Below are 17868 nucleotides of genomic sequence, written 5' to 3' on the forward strand. Positions count from 1 at the left end.
GTCTACTCTCTCATCCGCATTGCCGATGGCATTCCGACATCTAAGCATCTTCTCCAACACCGACTAAGCACCGGCGATGCGAATCCACTCCACCGACATGTCCTTGTATCGATGAAGTGCATCACCACACCACATGCTCTTGCTTGGCACCAACGCTAGGTGACGGCAAGACATCCTGTCCGGTCCGACGAGGCGGACATTTTACAGGCCGGGTACTGACGAGGCGAAGGCCACTTCATCAACCTGTCTAGCTGACAAGGCGCGTGTCAGCTAGACACTTCATCATACAGCGACAAGACGGCGTAGCACGCCGTTCAGCACCTGCACGGTCGAACGGTCGTGGCTTAGCATCGACGGAGCGGGGTCGTACCACCCCTCTCTTCCTATTCATCACCACCATCTTCTGCACCAAGCACAAGGAGAAGACAATACTTGAAGACGACACCATTGCAGCAGCTTAATCGGAGTTGGTCTGCAGGATGTAATTAAGCGGGAGCTTTTCGAAGCCCTGTGAACCAAGAAACCGCAATCGCCTATGTCATGTTGGCCGTGTTAGCAGGCCACACGGAGCGCATGATGTATAAGGGAACTTGTAATTTCGTTTCTCCATGATGAGATTAATAAAATACATGCTTTTCTACTTTGTTTTATTTATTTGTGTACATTAGTACACTGGCACGCCCGCACCTTTTTCTTTTTCCTGGAGCGTTTGAGAAAATACACTGTCTGTCTTAGAGTTTCGTTATTTTTCTCGCCAAACAAAGTGGTTTATTGCAGCTGTGTGTTGGCTAACAGGTTAAGGAACAGGAACAGGAAAACGGTGGTGCTGCCACTGCAGAAGTGCAGATACATAGGACAAGATATCACACTCCCTGATCATATGCTGCACAGACTTTTAACTTGATGCAGTCCACTTTTTCGAAGCAGCTGCACTCTGATAGCCAAGAAAACAAATCACTAGTAAAAAAAAGGGAGAAGAAAAGAAACGAAGAGAAAAGAAGGCCAGGGGAGTTTCATTTTCCTCGCCGCTAATTCGTCGGTCACTCACACGAAACGCCAGTACAATTTGTCTTCTTGACTTGTTCTATACCCAAACCTATTAGCAACCCAGGTTAACTCGTATACGAAACACACACACAAGTAGTCGTACACACAACCGTTGGTACGTGCAGACCGTACACACACCTCTATACAGTACGGAGTACGTCGTTACTGCACGGTACACCACGCGGCCGTCGCCAAATCACCGGAAGACTCGTACGTTTACGTGCACTTGCCGAGCGGGCCCCCGCAGAGGCAGCTGTTCCCGGCGAAGGACTCGGCGTCGAGCCGGTCGAACGGCGGGCCCCTCGGGATCTCCCCACAAAGCCGGTTACGGCTAAGATCAAGGTGCCCCACGTACGCCGCCGAGGAGAGCGACCGCGGCACGCCGCCCGTCAGCCGGTTCCGGGACAGGTCAAGCAAGATGAAGTACGAGTCCTTCGTGAACACGTCCGGGATGGGGCCTTCCACGGCGTTCCGGCTCAGGTTGACGATCCCGAGCCCTTTCGTCCTCAGCAATCCCGCCGGGATCCGGCCCGAGATGCCGCCGTTCCCGCCCAGGTACAGCGACGTCAGCACGCCGTTCTTCTTCCCGGAGGTTCCGAGGGTGTCCGGGATCGGGCCGCTGAGCCGGTTCTCGGCGAGGTCGAGGTCGGCGAGCCGGGTTAGTAACCCGACGGAGGACGGGATCGTCCCCGAGAGCCGGTTCCGGCTGAGCAGAGCACGGCTCAGCATCTTCAGGCTCCCGAATTCCGCCGGGATTGACCCCGTGAGCTCGTTGTTCGCGAGGTCGAGGTGCTTTAACGAGCCCAGGTTAGTAATCTCGCTCGGGATGTTGCCGGATAAGAGGTTATCCGCGAGGTTGAGCACCGCGAGGCGGGAGAGGGTTCCGAGAGCCGGGGGGATTTCCCCCGAGAGGCGGTTGCCCGGGAGCTCGAGGACTCGGAGCTCCGGGAGCGATTGGGCCCCCAGGCAGGCCGGGATTGGGCCGGAGATCTGCTTCCAGTCGGCGATGACGAGTGTCGAGAGGCCCGTGAGGATGCAGACGCGGTCGGAGATGTAGCCTGACATGAGGCCGGACGCTGGGATGCCCGAGAGCGCCATGACGGCGTCGAGGGGCGCTTCGCCGCGGAGGATCAGGGAGGTGACCCGGCCCGTGGCTGGGTCGCAGCTCACGCCGTAGTATGTGGAGCAGCAGTTTGTGGTGTGGTTCCACGTGGAGAAGACGCCCAGGTTGTTGGAGTCTGAGAGTGCCGCCCGGATCGAGAGCAGCGCGTCCCGGTCGGACTCCGAGCATGCCGCGGCGGCTGCGGAGACGACGAGCGTCAAGAGAGTGGCGAGTGGGAGGAGGAGCGGCGTTGCCATTGCTTTGGGAGCTCGACCGAGAGTGGAGAGCGGACAGTGGTGAGTGGTGCACGTGAGCTTGCAGAGCTCAGTGTTTAGTAGAGGCTGGCTGGCTGGCTGGGATGATGACCGGTTTGCCCTTTGGTAATAAGCGCGTCCGTCATCATGCGTTCTTGTGTTACAAGTTACTCCAGCTTCGAGACCATACTTGGTTGCAAACTAAAGTCGGGTTCAGAGGAACTGCTCGATCTAGACTTTCAGAATCTTCAAGGGTACAAGCGGTACACGAGATACGTGTGGGTGGGGACGGGGACACGATCGAGTCCCAGCGGGGCACGTGCAGTGCCGGGTGAGGCGCACCCAGAGCGCCTTAAATCTCCTCTCGCCACACACCGTGGGGAGTGTCACTGTGTCAGCGCGTGCCATACTGTTTTTTTTTTAAGGATGCACCAGCAGGTACATTGTCGATTAAAAAAGAAAAACCAGAAAGTTAGTATAATATCATAGGCAAAACAACGTCACAAAAGAATGGCCAAAAATAAGAAAAAAACTACTCGCTGTCTTATCCAACCAATCGTCGCACTAGTCGCAAACAGAAACCCCTGCCCCTAAGGAGTCTCGCGTGCTCCCAAGGCACAAAAGCCATACTGTGTTCTTCGCGGCCCAGAGATCTGGATGGATGCATGAGTACTGGACCGAACCCTATTCAATGCCACGCCACGACGCGGCCCGGGGCCGTTGGATCTCGATGCGCACGGCAGATTGACAGACGGACCCGTATGTTTGCTCGCCGATCGATCACGGGGACCAGCTACAGAAGAGAAGCCAGCGTCTCTTTCGCCAATCTCGACAGGTACCTGAATGTATTCAGCAATTAACGAATAGCACGAGCGATCGAGTGCATGGCACCACCGAGATATGACCATTGGCTAGCACACAGAAGGTTGAGCTAGATACAGTACGACGGTCGGCCCCGTGCACATGCGTGGATGAAAATGCATGGATGGATGGGCTCGATCGATCGCTTCACGTTCTCGTATACGGTCAAGATGGACAACGTTGATCCATGCATTTCTTTGAAAGTCCAGTGTAAAAACTTGAACAACAAGGGACATCGCTGCTGCGTGCTTTGGACACATGGTGGGTCACTCTGTCATGTCATGGCCACGAGCTAGAACGCAGATGCAGTGTAAAGTGACAAGTCTACAGCAATATCTGTATTACGTGTACAGTTCAAAACGCACATTATTGCAACAAACATGACGCACGTTATTGCAACAAACATGGATATTGACATCGTACATGCTAACAATCTAACATGCGTGGATCGTGTACAGGAGTTATATATGCAGGAGTAGCCAGCATATATACACACACTGCTAATATGGATAATTCAACCTCCGCTAATCTAGCACAAAAGAAGGGTAAGACGAAGGATCGAAGAAATCACTCGATTCCGAAAGAAGTAATCCATGCACGCGCGTTCATGTTCTGAACGGTATATCTATCCGTATCTCACGAGTACGTGGCGTGGCCTTGTTATTCGCGAATCGCGATCCACGTGGAGCATGATATGCATGCAAGCATGGCTTAATTCGTGCACCGTAGCTTTAATTAGCCCGGTTCTCGGTCTGTAGTACATGAACACACTTTTAGTCTTTTACTGTCAATAATATATCTGACAAAGATATAACAAGGCCACACACTTTGCTAAAGCTGACGCAATCACGCAAAGAGGTTATGCTAGCTTGGAAATGCACTATTTTCTTTAATGATGTAACCACATGAAAGTGTACCCTATATATGTGATCTTTTCTTGGGGGTTTTGCGGTGCTTTTTTCTGTTCGCTACCCAACCAATGACTGATGCGTGCATGTTAGATTCGAGATCAATCGTATGCTGCAATTAGCCTGACAGGTGACCATGCTCACAGATGTCTAGAAGAAGGATGCATGCTTCGACCGGTCGCTTTGGTACCTAGCTGTGGGATTTGAGATTCCACTGTTACAAAACACAACATAACTGACGGGTCATCAGTGACGGGCCTTCCCCGCCTGTCACTGATGAATCTCATCAGCAACGGGCGTATAAAACCCGTCACTGATGAACCCTCGTCATATCTGAAAAATCGCAAAATTCACCAAAACACAGATTAGTGGGGCTTTACATCTACGCCCGCCACTGATGACCCCTGGAGACCTTTAAAGATTGAAAAAATCATAACTGATTCATAAAAAAATCAGAAAAATGTGATTCTTTTTGCTAAAGTCTTTTTTTTTTGCTTAACATAGTGGAACAATAAGATCATATGGTAACATTTGAAAAAATGATCTACATAGTACAATCTTGTTATTTCTCATAGTTGAACTTTGGGTTTTAAACAAATGTCAAAAAAGTTAATTCTTTGACATGGAGTCCTCTTATGTGTACTAGTTGCTAGGAAAATTCAGAAACTTGAATTTTGACAAATGTTTAAAAAAACTTCACAAAATGAACTATCATGTCTGATGTTTATGTGTTTCAAGTCAAATGACCAAAGTCACAGCCATGTATATAACATAGTTCATGATGATGTATTCATTTTTCGTATATAGGTGCATCTTCTCATGTCAAACAATATTGCCAAAGACATTTGTAAATGTTAGGTTCAAAAAATATGAGTTACCCTTTTTTATATGTTATTATTCATATTTGAGACCATCAATAACGGACTTTTACCTTTAGACCCGCCACTGATGCTCTCTGGATATTTCCTGCTAATAAGCACAGATCCGTGTGCTCTCACCCTATTGGCCTAGCGACGAAGGCATCGGATCCACTGGCCCACCTCTCTTTCTCTTCCCATCCAAGCTCCTCCTGAAACCTTTTTACTCCTCATCTCCCTCGTTCTCCTCCCGATCTGGCGTCTCCATTCTCTCTCGCTTCTCTCCTGCGTGGGCGCCCAAGCCTCCGTCCCAATCCCCCTTCTCCCTCCCTTCTCTCTTCTCCTTCTGCCGCGGGCGCCCAAGCCTCTCCCTTCTCCTCCTGCCGCGGGTGTCCAAGCTACATGCCCCTTCCCTCTCCTCTTGCAGCAGGTGCCCAAGCTACTCGAGAACCTGCAGCAGCGGCGAAGCTTGGCGGTGCCGACGGATCCACCGCCCCTGACCTTGCTCGCGGCCGACCCGGACTTCCTCGACCCCGCCGCCCCCGGATCCGGCGCCCTCGACCGCGCAGCCGCCAGATCCACTTCCCTCGAATCCCGTCGCCGCCGGTACTCTCTCCCTCTCTCTCCCTCTCTCTCTCTCTCTCTCGCTAGTGCAGAAGTGATTTTCTATTGTGTGCATCGATCTGGGACTGATTTGGGTACTTTGTGGACGTACGCCCCTTCTATCTCTCTCTCTGATTTTTGTACGTGTTGATGTGCAACACAATAATCTGATTTCTTTGGTGTAGAAGCAACGGGCAAGAGAAAGGGATTGCAAGAAATTGTGACTTGTTCTTGGTGTAGAAGCAACAGACAAGAAAAAGGGATTGGCGGAAATTGCGACTAGTCCACGTAGCCCGTCTGTGACTGCCGCCGGCCGAGGCCGGTCTTCTCCGGCAGCCGCCGCCGCCGCTGACGTAGGGCACGACGAGCAGGCGTCCACAGGGTGGGATCTGGGGCAGGCCTGGGGCCTGGCCGTGTTTTTTTTTATTTTCTCCGAACTGCATCAGTGGCGGGCGGGTGTGTGTGACCGACAGTGATGTCTAGGTACATCAGTAACAGTCGGGGCGACCGTTTCATCAGTAACACGAAGTTAGTAACGGCGGCCCCGACCGTTACTGATGTTTTTTTTCGACTGTTACTGATAACCCTTTCTGTAGCAGTGTTCGATATGAAATTCATTCATGGATTTGGGGAAAGTGCCACACTGCCACTCTGTAGTTCGAATGGGCAAGAGGTTTTTGACAAATAGAACATCATGCATGAATACGTGGGGTCTGGACTCTGGACCACGAAAGAACACGATGGTCAAATCTGGATCCGGGACCCAGGAATTCTCGACCCTGTACATGTTGGCTGCCGACGTATTTTCGTGACAGCAGTTGCATTTGTTTGAACTAGCGGGGTGACTCGCGCAGTTTGCGCGGCTAGAATTGTATAATGAAAAATGATATCTATATTGATTTATTTATGCAATTCAGATGTATTTTTGTTTGGGTACGATATTTTTTTGAAATATTTGATTTCTTTTACCTACCAAAATATATGAATATATGGTTTTGAATGCTTAGAGTGGTTTTAAGTTTCCACAGGCGATCGACGAATCGATCTGTTGCTCTACGCGAATATCAGGCGCATGACGTAGCTGATTCGTCGGGCTAGAAAAGGACATCAGATTCAGCTACTTCTGGATAAGCTGCTCATTGCGGTAATCAACATATTATTACAGGAACATCTCAAATTGCTTTGCATGTACCTACATGTGACGGATTTAAACAACGTGCGTAAAGAAATTGGACTGTCTATATTATGTTGCGCCAAATTTAGACCCAAACAAATTTAGACTATCCGATAACTTTAGCGAAATCTAGATCACAGAATTTCTGCTACTTTAGTTATATATTAGATAATTAGATTATTTTAAGTTGAGTTAATTTTATAAAACCACATATTTTGTGGCTATGGTATTAGAGAACCACACTTATACTAATTTTTTAATGAAACCACAACTCTATTAGGTAGTGGTTCTTCTCAAATAAACCAAGTCTGCCAGTTTAGTGCGTTTGACAACGTTTTTGACATGTGTGGTTATCTAGTGCAATTTGTATCTATTAGGCGTAGCCACGACGCTCCACATGAATTCTCCCTTATTCCGCCATGTTGCTTCCGTTTCGGCAGCCGGTAGCGAGAGTGTGTCCGACTTCAGTCCCTGGTTGCTATCATGGTTGTGGAATTAGGTGTGTCTACAGTAGATCGGCTTCCGGCTGATGCTACCGGTCGAACAGTGTTGTCGCGGGCATGAATTTGGCGAGGTGTATCTGCGGATGGATGGAAGCCCAAGGTGCTTGGTACCCATGTCTTTTCATCGTATATAGAAAGCATCATGTAATCCATGTTGTTTTATTTTCTTTTTCTTTTTTTGAAAAAGATCCCTCTTCGGCTATTGATTTCCTATTTGCCCTATCTCTTCCGATCAGTATCCCCATAAGTACGATAAAACCTGTTTTACTATTTGCCCTATCTCTTCCGAAGAAGGGTGTTCGAGGTAGCTTCTGGAAACCCATCAAATCACTCATTAACACTGCCTGGAAAGTGGCGACCAGGGGAAAACTAGCTGGTTAAGGCTATAAAGACGAGCCTCACCACAACCACAGGTTCCCTTGCCAGCAACAGCCGCTTGGCAGTGTGTTCTGTGGCTACTATTGCTGTCACATCCTTATGGAGAATGCTAGCATGTTCAAGCCTGAGTGGAAGGGGTCAGTCGCGGCGATGGAAGAATACTGGCGGCCCCGAATGATAATGGGACACCGACCTAAATGGGTCGTGTATAACATTCAAAGAGAGTTCGCCCATCTCATCAACAATGAGGTCATCAAGCCTAGTGGGGACTTCTACGAACGCGTGGAACAAGTGGTGTCTAGGGTTCACCCACAACATTAGGACCTAACTTGAAATGAGATACATTTGTATTCTTTATATGCTTCTATGAAATTTTGACACTTTGTAATCAATGTCGTGAAGTGAGATATTTTTGTATTCTTTATATGCTTTAAATGATGCGCCTTTATATACATTTGTATGGTTTAAATTATGTGATGTGATGTGATGTGCTGTGATGTGATGTGATGCGGCTTTATACGTATTTTTATGTGCTGTGTTGTATATACAATCTGTGATGTGTTGTATATACAATCTGTGATGTGTTGTATATACACTTATGTGTATTTCCTGTGGTTTTAATTAATTTTTTTTAAATACCGAAAATGTATCAGTGTCGGTTGTACATATACATCAGTAACGGTCGCAGAGACCGATACCCATCATCAGTAACACGAAGTTAGTAACGGCGGCCCCGACCGTTACTGATGTTATTTTTCGACCGTTACTGATAAACCTTTCGGAGCGTTGAACGAAGGCAAAGGCCGACAGAGGGTTTTGGAATTTTCCTTCATGAATCGCCTTCCGTCTCGCCCACCAGATCGCCCACAGCGTTGTAAGAATAACCGCCATCTCAGACTTCGGATTGACTCCAAGAGCATGAACAACCAAAGCTTTGCATCAGGCAAAGAGTTCATAATGGCATGTTCAGTAAGTTCGTCGTCCATCAGCGCCCACACGCACTTGGCCATGGTATAGTTTATTAAAGCATGACGCCACGAATCTTCAGCAGCATGACAAATAGGGCAGAGCGAAGATTGCACCATGTTTCTATGGTGCCGCACAGCCTCAGTTGGAATCGAGTTCTTTGAGAGTCTCCAAGCGAAAACCTTCAGTTTTGCTGGAACCGGTTGTTTCCAAAGTAGACTCCATTGCCGCTGATCCCGAGCAGTATCCGATCCTGCAGGACGATGCTCAATCCAATCTTCCCTTCTTCTCTTAGTATGAACAAGCATTCGATACGCCGAGCGAACGGAAAACACCCCCTTCTTCTCGAAGTGCCAGGCCCAAAAGTCAGAACTGGCCATAGAAGGTAGAGGAATGTTGATTCAGCTTCACCATATCCCAACATCTATTCGCATCAATGAGCTCCGAAACAAGAGCAGGCGGGTTAGCAGATTTCTGTGCCACGGGCCGTAGAAGACTATCACGCGGCAGCCAGTTATCTGTCCAAATACAGGTCTCCTGCGCTGAGCCGATCCGCTTAATAAGTCCCAGGTTGAGAACCCTCTTCCCCTCATACACAGCACGCCAAACATGAGGGGGATTGGCAGATAGAGGGGAAATATTCAGGTCTATACCTCAATGCAGTTTTAGAGCAGAACTACCCTGTGCTGAGTGCAAGCGAAGCTACGGGAAGCCCAACTTGCCGCTTCTGCCACTGAGTTTTTTTTTTCATCGGCCTCTCCGCCAAGTGCATTTCTGAAGGCCCATTACACATGGCCCACGAATATAAGGCCCAAACTCTACTCGCGTGTCGCGTGTCGCTTGCATGGTCGATAGGTTTGGTTGGCTCTCGAATACTCCGGAGTCCGGGACCGCTTCCTTCCGCTAATGGCATCCCTTCCCTCCTGCGGCCATTGTTGCGGCTCGAGGCAGTAAACCCCCGTCTGCTTCGTTGCCCCGCCGAAGTCCCTTCTCCTTTCACCCCGCTCTCACTTCTCCCCACCACCCAGGCAAGAGAGGAAAGGCAAATCTTATAGGCCCCTCCGTCCCCGCGCGGTTCCCCCTTCGCTCGCCTCATTGGGAATTTATCGCTTCCCGTAATTCGCTCTGATTCAGCGGTACTATGCAATTTCATTTTTATATCATCTGCTTGTTGTTATTGCTCTGTAGTGTTTCACGGAATGATGGATGTTCTGTAAAGAGGGTGGAGATTCTAGCCGTGTTCTCCCAAATTTGTTTGCTGCATTTGTGAGCAGAGCGGTGGCTGGTCTGGACCAAGTTGGCGCAACTCGTATCGTGCAATTTTCCATTTAGGATCCGGTTCTGAATCATTTCGTGCATCTCTTCGCGGTGGATAAGCTCAGAATGGGATAGCATCTGAATGTTGCCCGATAATCCTTTGCTTTCCATGTCTTTGTTGTTTGAGGGATGCTAATTTAGTTTCCATGTTTTTCGTCAAGATGGCATGGATTAACTTGTCTGGAGCTACCGTAGAATATGGGTGTTGAGTTGTTCAGCAGGCAACCTCTCTAGAAGTCTATATTTAGTTCTTTACTACCGTGCCTTGTCTAGTGTACAACTTTGTTATTCTTAATTTCCTCTGCATATGTTCAGCTACCTTAAATACTTGTCTCGGATAGTGTTTCGGCTGAACATCGTTAGGGTCTCTTTGTGTTAAGATTCTAAAAATGCAGAAAGAGGAAACCGACTAGGATTAAGATGCCATGCGTTGTTCAAATCTACAGTAAGTCAAAACAAAAGAATTTGCAAAAGTAGTTGTTTGGATGCTCCACAGGAAATCGCCAAGAGTGCTGTCCATGCTAAAACTTCTTAGTTCCCAATTTCAATTGTTGCCTATTAGAGTATTCATAACTAGATGCCAACTGGACTAGGATCGACCAACTTCAGTCTTCATGGTAATCTTATTTTAAGGCTGTATTATGTTCCACCAATTCCTATATGGCAGTTATCCATATATGTGCAGGTGAAACTACTTGAACTGGATGCGGCTCTATTCACCTGCAAACTGTTTGAGGCGATCTGCGTCCAGTAGCATGCATTGCTCTTCCAATCAGTTTCATGGAGGAGTCACCCAGAGCATGGCCTTACGGAAGTGCTCCTGGTCAAAGTCAAGCAGTTCTCATTCGAACTCGGGATTAGTCAATTTTTCTCTCAATAGGAATATAAGGTCTTCTGAACCACTCAATCTGAAGTACTTTGTCAGCTTAGTGGGCCGACAATTCCGTTGCGGACTATCAACCAGAGAAGGTGCTCTACGTATAAAGCTTGACATGCTTTCACGTGAAAGAATTTCGGGTATTAGTTGGAATTGGAAAGGCATGCATCAAAAAATAGGAGGTACAGCCGGTGGACTTTGCTTAGGTTTTTCGGTTTCAGGGATAGCAAAAGCTGAGATGCCTGCGGACAGAAAGATCAACTGTGCAGAAACATCAGCGTCATCTACTCACGGGAAGAAAATATACACAGATTACTCTGTCACTGGTGAGACATGAATTGTGCTTGGTTTAGTAATTTGATTGTTAAAGATACTAGCCTTATCATATTTATATTGCTGATGCGTCAGATCAAGCTAACTACTTGTGACTGTTTTACCTGGATTTGCTAGGTATTCCTGGAGATGGAAGATGTTTATTCCGCTCTGTGGTTCATGGGGCATGTGTCAGGTCCGGGAAAGCCATACCTAACGAAGATCTTCAGAGAAAGCTAGCTGATGAATTGAGGTCAATGGTATGTCTGTAATTTTCCTAGGCACGTTGGCTATTCCTGTTATTGCCTTTCATTCTCTACAACAGCTTTATAAATGCACCATTGTACAGGTCGCTGATGAATTTGTCACCAGACGGGAAGAGACTGAGTGGTCAGTTGATACACTGTTGCTGCTATGTTTGTTCTTTCGATTCTAAAATGAAATTTAGTCATGAATGGTTATTATTGACATGTTTTGAACTGTTGCATTTTCCTGTAACTCCAATTGGCAGGTTCATTGAGGGTGATTTTGATACCTATGTTTCCCAGATTAGGCAACCGCATGTTTGGGGAGGTGAGCCAGAATTGTTCATGGCTTCACATGTTCTTCAGTAAGTAATTGGATCTGTTATTCATTTTACTTCCATGGTATCCAATATAGCTACCAGCGATAGAATGTTAAGTTTGGACCATGAAAAGATGGTGACGTCGTTGTTTAAATCAGTGTTGTATAGATGGGCGAGTCATAAGTTTAAAAGGGATAGGCGTTTTGGGAGTCACTGCATGTAGTTTCTTTTGGGTTTGGTCTTTCATTGTGTTCTAGTCAATAGCTAATATCTATATTAGTTAGGTATCCCCATAAGTTAAACAGCTTTACAACAAAAGTACACGTAAAACAAAGAATGGACTCTTTGTTTGTTTGTGTCACTTTTTCCTACTATGCTAATGTCAAATCACTCGCAAACCTCCTATGTTATTAGAGTTTTTGTTCAAAAGGTAGTTTTTGCATTCAGTCATGTTGAATAAATTTCTGATGGTTGTTAAAATTAGATAGCTAAGAAATTCTCATGTTAATTAAAAGATATGGACTACTTTATTTTATGTATGTTCAGTTATCATGTATATAAACAGCTCTGCACATGAAGAAGTAAGAACACCATTACTTTATTCACACAGGATGCCAATAACTGTGTACATGCGTGATGAAGATTCAGGTGGTTTAATAACAATTGCTGAATATGGCCAAGAGTATGGTAAAGAAGATCCAATAAAAGTTTTGTATCATGGTTTTGGCCATTATGATTCTCTACAGATTCCAGCAAATATGGGCCCAAAGACAAAATTGTAGAATTCAAGATACAAATGGTAAGTTCAATATCTCAATTTTCCCCTTCCATTTCATACGGATATATTGTTGGGTTACCGATGATATGCATTTTAAAAAGAATTGCTTATATAGCTTCAATGGGCACCCCAAACTTAGGAGTTCTAACTTATGTGGATATGCAAGATGGCTTTCTTGAAAAATAGTTTGCAGCAAAATACTGTTATCATGTGGAGTACCCCATTTACATTACTCAAAGTTGCCCATAATATTTTACATTATGGTGACAGGCTTGAAGGCTTGAAAGCCACAAATCAAGAATAGTTTCTATATTTAAGATTTTAATCTGTTTTTCCTTAAATAGTCTGGAGCATATGGCATGTCTGTTTATGGCTTAAATTTGTTACCGCTTTAGGGATTTTTGTAGATACTGCTTCCCTGAAAATATTTTGCTTCTTGCCAAACCTTTGCTGGCAGGCACTGGTGGCATTTAACCATGCTCATTGTTCCAATGGCTTTGTCTGTGGGCACCAGGCTCATAGAAGATGATCAGAGATACAGGACACTCGATTCTCTGTATGAATCTGTCGAAAGAACCGAAGTGTTGCAATCCACTATAGCGTCCCCACTTCTTCTGAAATGGACAATAAGGTTAACATCATCCGAGAACATGACTGGATCCTGATGCTGGTTGTTCATGCGCTCACTGCAGATTCTAGGTGCACCTGTTTGGCTGTAACTTCATGTAATCTGCTGAATCCTGGCTGTGCTCATGCGATGGCAATAAAAGGGCCCACTATGGCTTTGTTAGGTTTGTTGGGCCTCTACGGAGGACCCACCTATCAGTCCAGCCAGCCCAACAAGAACGAAAAGCGTTTTCCTTCAGTTTGCTAGATCTCAACTAGGACCGCTACACCCACTCAAAAAAGAGAAATCTGAAGAGCCTGCATTTTACGGCGCGACTTGAATGTTGACAAAACTTGCAAAACAAGCTGCTGCCAGGAAAAAAAAACTTCCAAAGAGAAAACTAGGTCACAGTAAAGCATAAAAGCAGCCTTTCCTGGTTGTCGCCGAGTGGGAGTGGCTGGCTAGCTTGGGCCCTCTTTGTTGTTGCACCGTGGACCTGCGTGCCTACGTAAGCAATTTTTACATGTCAATATGCTAAGAGTAACCGATTAAGTCAGCCAGCAAGAGCTAGTCACCCACTCAGACACACTGAAGATGCAACTGTGTATGAATGTTCTTGCATCTTGTAATGTCAAGCAAACCACTGTATTCAAACGACAACAACAGCAACAATATTTTACACAACGTTGCACGAGCACGATGAACTACAGTACTACTACACAGTACTTCCTTTTTTTTTTGCCTTTTTTTACTAGCAGCTGCCTGTTTTTACTAGCTGCCCCGGTGTCACTTGCCCCACCTTCTCTTCTGGCGCTAGCCCTGTCGCATTGACGCTGTATACCACGCCGGGATTCCCGATGCCGGGTTCACAGGTGCGCCAAGCCGCTGCATCCCTAGCCTGACTGACAACGGGGACTATTTCTCGTTTCTGATTTTTCGAAACAAGACAAGAAACCGTTGCTCAATCCCAATTACTACTCACCTGAATGAATCCGCAGTTTGCAGAGAAATGAAAGCAATCAAAGCTCCGGAAATCTCATCACAGATTCAAAATGAGCAGTAAACGTGGCAATTACTACAGTATTCTCTTAAACGTTGCAAGGAGGAGGACCTAGCAGGACGACATAATCCAATTCAAAAACAGGCCACGCACTCCCACCCCATCATGATGAGCCGGCGCCTCAAATTCAAAAAAATGGATCAGCACTGACACTGCGGGGCCCACCGCACAGCGTCACGAGTGTAGTAAATCACCCGATCCCTCCAGCAGCGCAACAGACAGACAGTACAGGCGCGAGTACTCCATCATCAAACACTAATCCTGGGGATTCTGAAACTGTAATAATCCTTGAGATTTGACCCACATGCAAACACGGCTCGATTGCTAATCACTTTAGCAAAAGCCGCCCCGAGCAAAGGAGGTTCGAAATAATCCAGCACACCCCTTCCAGCGCGGCTCCCCGTGAGCCTCTGCGTTCGAATCTCTCTGCCGGAAATACCCCCCTCTTGCCCCAGAATTACGTGCCAGACCAAGGAAGCGTTGACTAGTACTCCGGAGGGCTATTTCCGTCATTTCGTGTACTAAATCTCACTGGCCCCTAAACCCAGTCCTCTAGCACTCCGCTGTCTTCTTCCCCTCGTCTCCCTTCCATGCGGCAGAGCTAGACTGCAAGACTGTGCGACCTCACGTATACTCCCAAGAAATGGCAGGGCTGTAGTTTAGTGGAGTAGTTCGCGGAGACAGAGAGAGTGAGCGGGACTCCGAGAGAAGAGTGCTTCCTCCGTAGCTCGCAATGGCGGCTGCGATGCGTGTGCTCGCAGCAATGGCGGTGTTGGTGGCGGCATTAGCGTCCGCGGCGAAGGCGCTGAACACGGACGGGCTGGCGCTGCTGGCGCTCAAGTTCGCGGTGTCCGACGACCCCGGCAGCGCGCTGGCCACGTGGCGGGACGGCGACGCGGACCCCTGCAGCTGGTTGGGGGTCACCTGCGCCGACGGCGGCGGGGGCCGGGTCGCCGCCGTGGAGCTCGCGAACCTCTCGCTGGCCGGCTACCTCCCCTCGGAGCTCTCCCTGCTGTCCGAGCTCCAGACGCTCTCGCTCCCCTCCAACCGCCTCTCCGGCCAGATCCCAGCCGCCGCCATCGCCGCGCTGCAGAACCTCGTCACCCTCAACCTCGCGCACAACTTCCTCACCGGCCAGATCCCGCCCGGGATTTCCCGCCTCGCGTCGTTGTCCCGCCTCGATTTGTCCTCCAACCAGCTCAACGGGACTCTCCCGCCGGGGATCGCGGGGCTGCCGCGGCTCTCCGGGGTTCTGAATCTGAGCTATAATCACTTCACCGGCGGGATCCCGCCGGAGTTCGGGGGGATTCCTGTCGCCGTGAGCCTCGACCTCCGCGGGAACGACCTCGCCGGCGAGATCCCGCAGGTGGGGTCCCTCGTCAACCAGGGCCCCACCGCCTTCGACGACAACCCGAGCCTCTGCGGATTTCCGCTCAAGGTCGAGTGCGCCGGCGCGAGGGACGAGCCGAGGATCCCGCAGGCGAACACGAATGGGATGAACCCTGGCGCGGCGGCGGCGGAGGTGGGGAGGAGGCCAGGGAAGAAGCGGTCGTCGTCGCCGACGCTCGCGATCCTCGCTGTGGTCGTGGTGGCGGCCATTGTCGCCGGGCTCGTGCTGCAGTGGCAGTGCCGGAGGCGGTGCGCCGCCGCGGGCAGGGACGAGGAGAAGGAGTCGTCGGCGTCGTCGGCGAAGGAGAAGAAGGTAAGCGGGGCGGCGGGGATGACGCTCGCAGGCAGCGAAGAGCGTCATCACAACGGCGGCAGCGGGGGCGGGGAAGAAGGGGAGCTGTTCGTGGCCGTGGACGAAGGGTTCGGGATGGAGCTGGAGGAGCTGCTCCGGGCGTCGGCGTACGTCGTGGGGAAGAGCCGAGGGGGCATCGTGTACAGGGTCGTCCCCGGCCGCGGCCCCGCCGTGGCCGTCCGCCGCCTGAGCGAGCCCGACGACGGTGAGGGCGAGTCCGGCTGGCGCCGCCGTCGCGCGTTCGAGTCGGAGGCCGCCGCCATCGGCCGCGCGAGACACCCCAACGTCGCCCGCCTCCGCGCATACTACTACGCCCCCGACGAGAAGCTCCTCATCTACGACTACCTCGCCAATGGCTCCCTCCACTCCGCCCTCCACGGTAAGTAAACCAGCTCGTAGCTCATTGCTTGCTAGTACTTATTTCGTTTGGCGTTTGATCTGGAGATAGCGCACTGTTGCTTTGTTTGTTTCAGGGGGGCCGACGGCGTCGCCGACGCCATTGCCATGGTCGATGAGGCTGTCCATCGTGCAGGGGGCGGCAAGGGGTCTGGCATACTTACACGAGTGCAGCCCGCGGCGGTACGTGCACGGCTGCATCAAGTCCTCCAAGATCCTCCTTGACGACGAGCTCCGGGCGCACGTGTCCGGCTTCGGCCTGGCACGCCTCGTCGTGGCGGGGGCGCACAAGGCGCACTCGAAGAAGCTCGCCTGCGCGCTCCGCAACAACGGCAATGGCGCTGTGCCGTACGTGGCGCCGGAGCTGCGGGTTGCAGGCAATGGCGCTAATGGCGCGGCGGCGGCTACGCAGAAGGGGGACGTGTTCGCGTTCGGGGTGGTGCTGCTGGAGGCGGTGACGGGGCGGCAGCCGGCGGAGGGGGAAGGCGGGGCGGAGCTGGAGGCGTGGGTGCGGCGGGCGTTCAAGGAGGAGCGGCCGCTGTCGGAGGTGGTCGACCCGACGCTGCTGGGCGAGGTGCACGCCAAGAAGCAGGTGCTCGCCGTCTTCCATGTCGCGCTCGGATGCACCGAACCCGACCCCGAGATGCGGCCCCGCATGCGCGCCGTCGCCGACAGCCTCGACCGGATCAACAACTGCTAGCCCGGCCGTCCCGTCCATTGATTCGCCAACCGCAGCTGCTGCTCCACCGGATCGATCCAGGGAAGAAGAACGAGGAAAACAAAAGGCTAAGAAGACCGTTTTCATCAGCAAAATCTTTAGCTCCGCAGATTAGAGAAGGTAGAATTAAGCAAGAAGAAACTGATGGTCGTTCGCTGATCTGCACTGTTAGTAACAAGTTAATCTGCTAGTATTCATCTAATCATGTTTTGACTAGCTGCAACCTCTGCAGCCGTGCAAGTGTAATTGACGACCTCTTCTGGACAGCTCTCCAACTGCTTTTCTTTTTCCCTAGCATTGTTCGAAGTTTGCACTTCTCGTTTTAGGGAAAACTGAGAAAGAAAACGCCTTAGGCTTTCTTGGAGTCCGGGAGCTCGGTGAACGGGATGCGTCTCGTGTTTTTCGCTGTGTTACCTTTGGGTGAGTCATTCAGTTGACTCTGAAAAGATGCGACAATGGCAGTATGACACAATGCTGTTGGTTGCCTCCATCTGTGTCACAGTGTCAGTATGCTGTAATATTGGTTTTTAACTTGTGTCCTGCCGTGTGGTGCTTGCACAGCAAGCAGCAGCACGCAAGGGCAGGAGCTGCAGATGGATGCAGAAGATTGGGGCAAGAGGGGGATGGGTTCAGTCTTCAGTGTCGTCTATCTAGTTAAGGCCCCGTTTGGATTGCAGTATTTTCACAGGAAAAACGTAGGAGGTGTGGTTCCTATGGCATCTCTTTTTTTGCTTTCACGGGAATTGCACAGGAATATAAACATCCACTGGCATCTCTTTTTTTCACTCGTAAGTGTAAGACCGAGGCTGCAGGTGCCTTGTGGGCTTGTGACATACAGAACCAG

General features: G+C 49.6%; 3 protein-coding genes across 5 annotated transcripts; 2 read left to right on the plus strand and 1 right to left on the minus strand.

The window, feature by feature from the left end:
- Positions 1-851: 851 nt before the first annotated feature.
- LOC100833707 (DNA damage-repair/toleration protein DRT100-like) lies at positions 852-2515 on the minus strand. Its single transcript, XM_003572312.4, has one exon. It carries the CDS (start codon positions 2404-2406, stop codon positions 1264-1266), a length of 1143 nt encoding a protein of 380 aa, XP_003572360.1. The 5' UTR covers positions 2407-2515; the 3' UTR covers positions 852-1263.
- Positions 2516-9517: 7002 nt separating this feature from the next.
- LOC100846939 (OTU domain-containing protein At3g57810) lies at positions 9518-13292 on the plus strand. Of its 3 annotated transcripts, XM_010236991.3 has the most exons (8): positions 9518-9789; positions 10656-10987; positions 11069-11173; positions 11298-11419; positions 11509-11549; positions 11671-11769; positions 12335-12523; positions 12960-13292. In XM_010236991.3, exons 2-7 carry the CDS (start codon positions 10675-10677, stop codon positions 12504-12506), a joined length of 852 nt encoding a protein of 283 aa, XP_010235293.1. In that variant the 5' UTR covers positions 9518-9789; positions 10656-10674; the 3' UTR covers positions 12507-12523; positions 12960-13292. The 3 variants fall into 3 exon arrangements, with proteins under 3 accessions (XP_010235293.1, XP_003574746.1, XP_024316419.1); XM_003574698.4 differs by having other exon boundaries at positions 10656-11173; XM_024460651.1 differs by lacking the exon at positions 9518-9789 and having other exon boundaries at positions 9797-11173.
- A 1328-nt stretch (positions 13293-14620) lies between these two features.
- Positions 14621-17388, plus strand: LOC100834516 (receptor protein kinase-like protein ZAR1). Its single transcript, XM_003572315.4, has 2 exons — positions 14621-16289; positions 16384-17388. Exons 1-2 carry the CDS (start codon positions 14903-14905, stop codon positions 17004-17006), a joined length of 2010 nt encoding a protein of 669 aa, XP_003572363.2. The 5' UTR covers positions 14621-14902; the 3' UTR covers positions 17007-17388.
- Positions 17389-17868: the final 480 nt, after the last annotated feature.

Source organism: Brachypodium distachyon, chromosome 3, assembly GCF_000005505.3.
Source record: "Brachypodium distachyon strain Bd21 chromosome 3, Brachypodium_distachyon_v3.0, whole genome shotgun sequence".
Lineage (NCBI taxonomy): Eukaryota > Viridiplantae > Streptophyta > Magnoliopsida > Poales > Poaceae > Brachypodium > Brachypodium distachyon.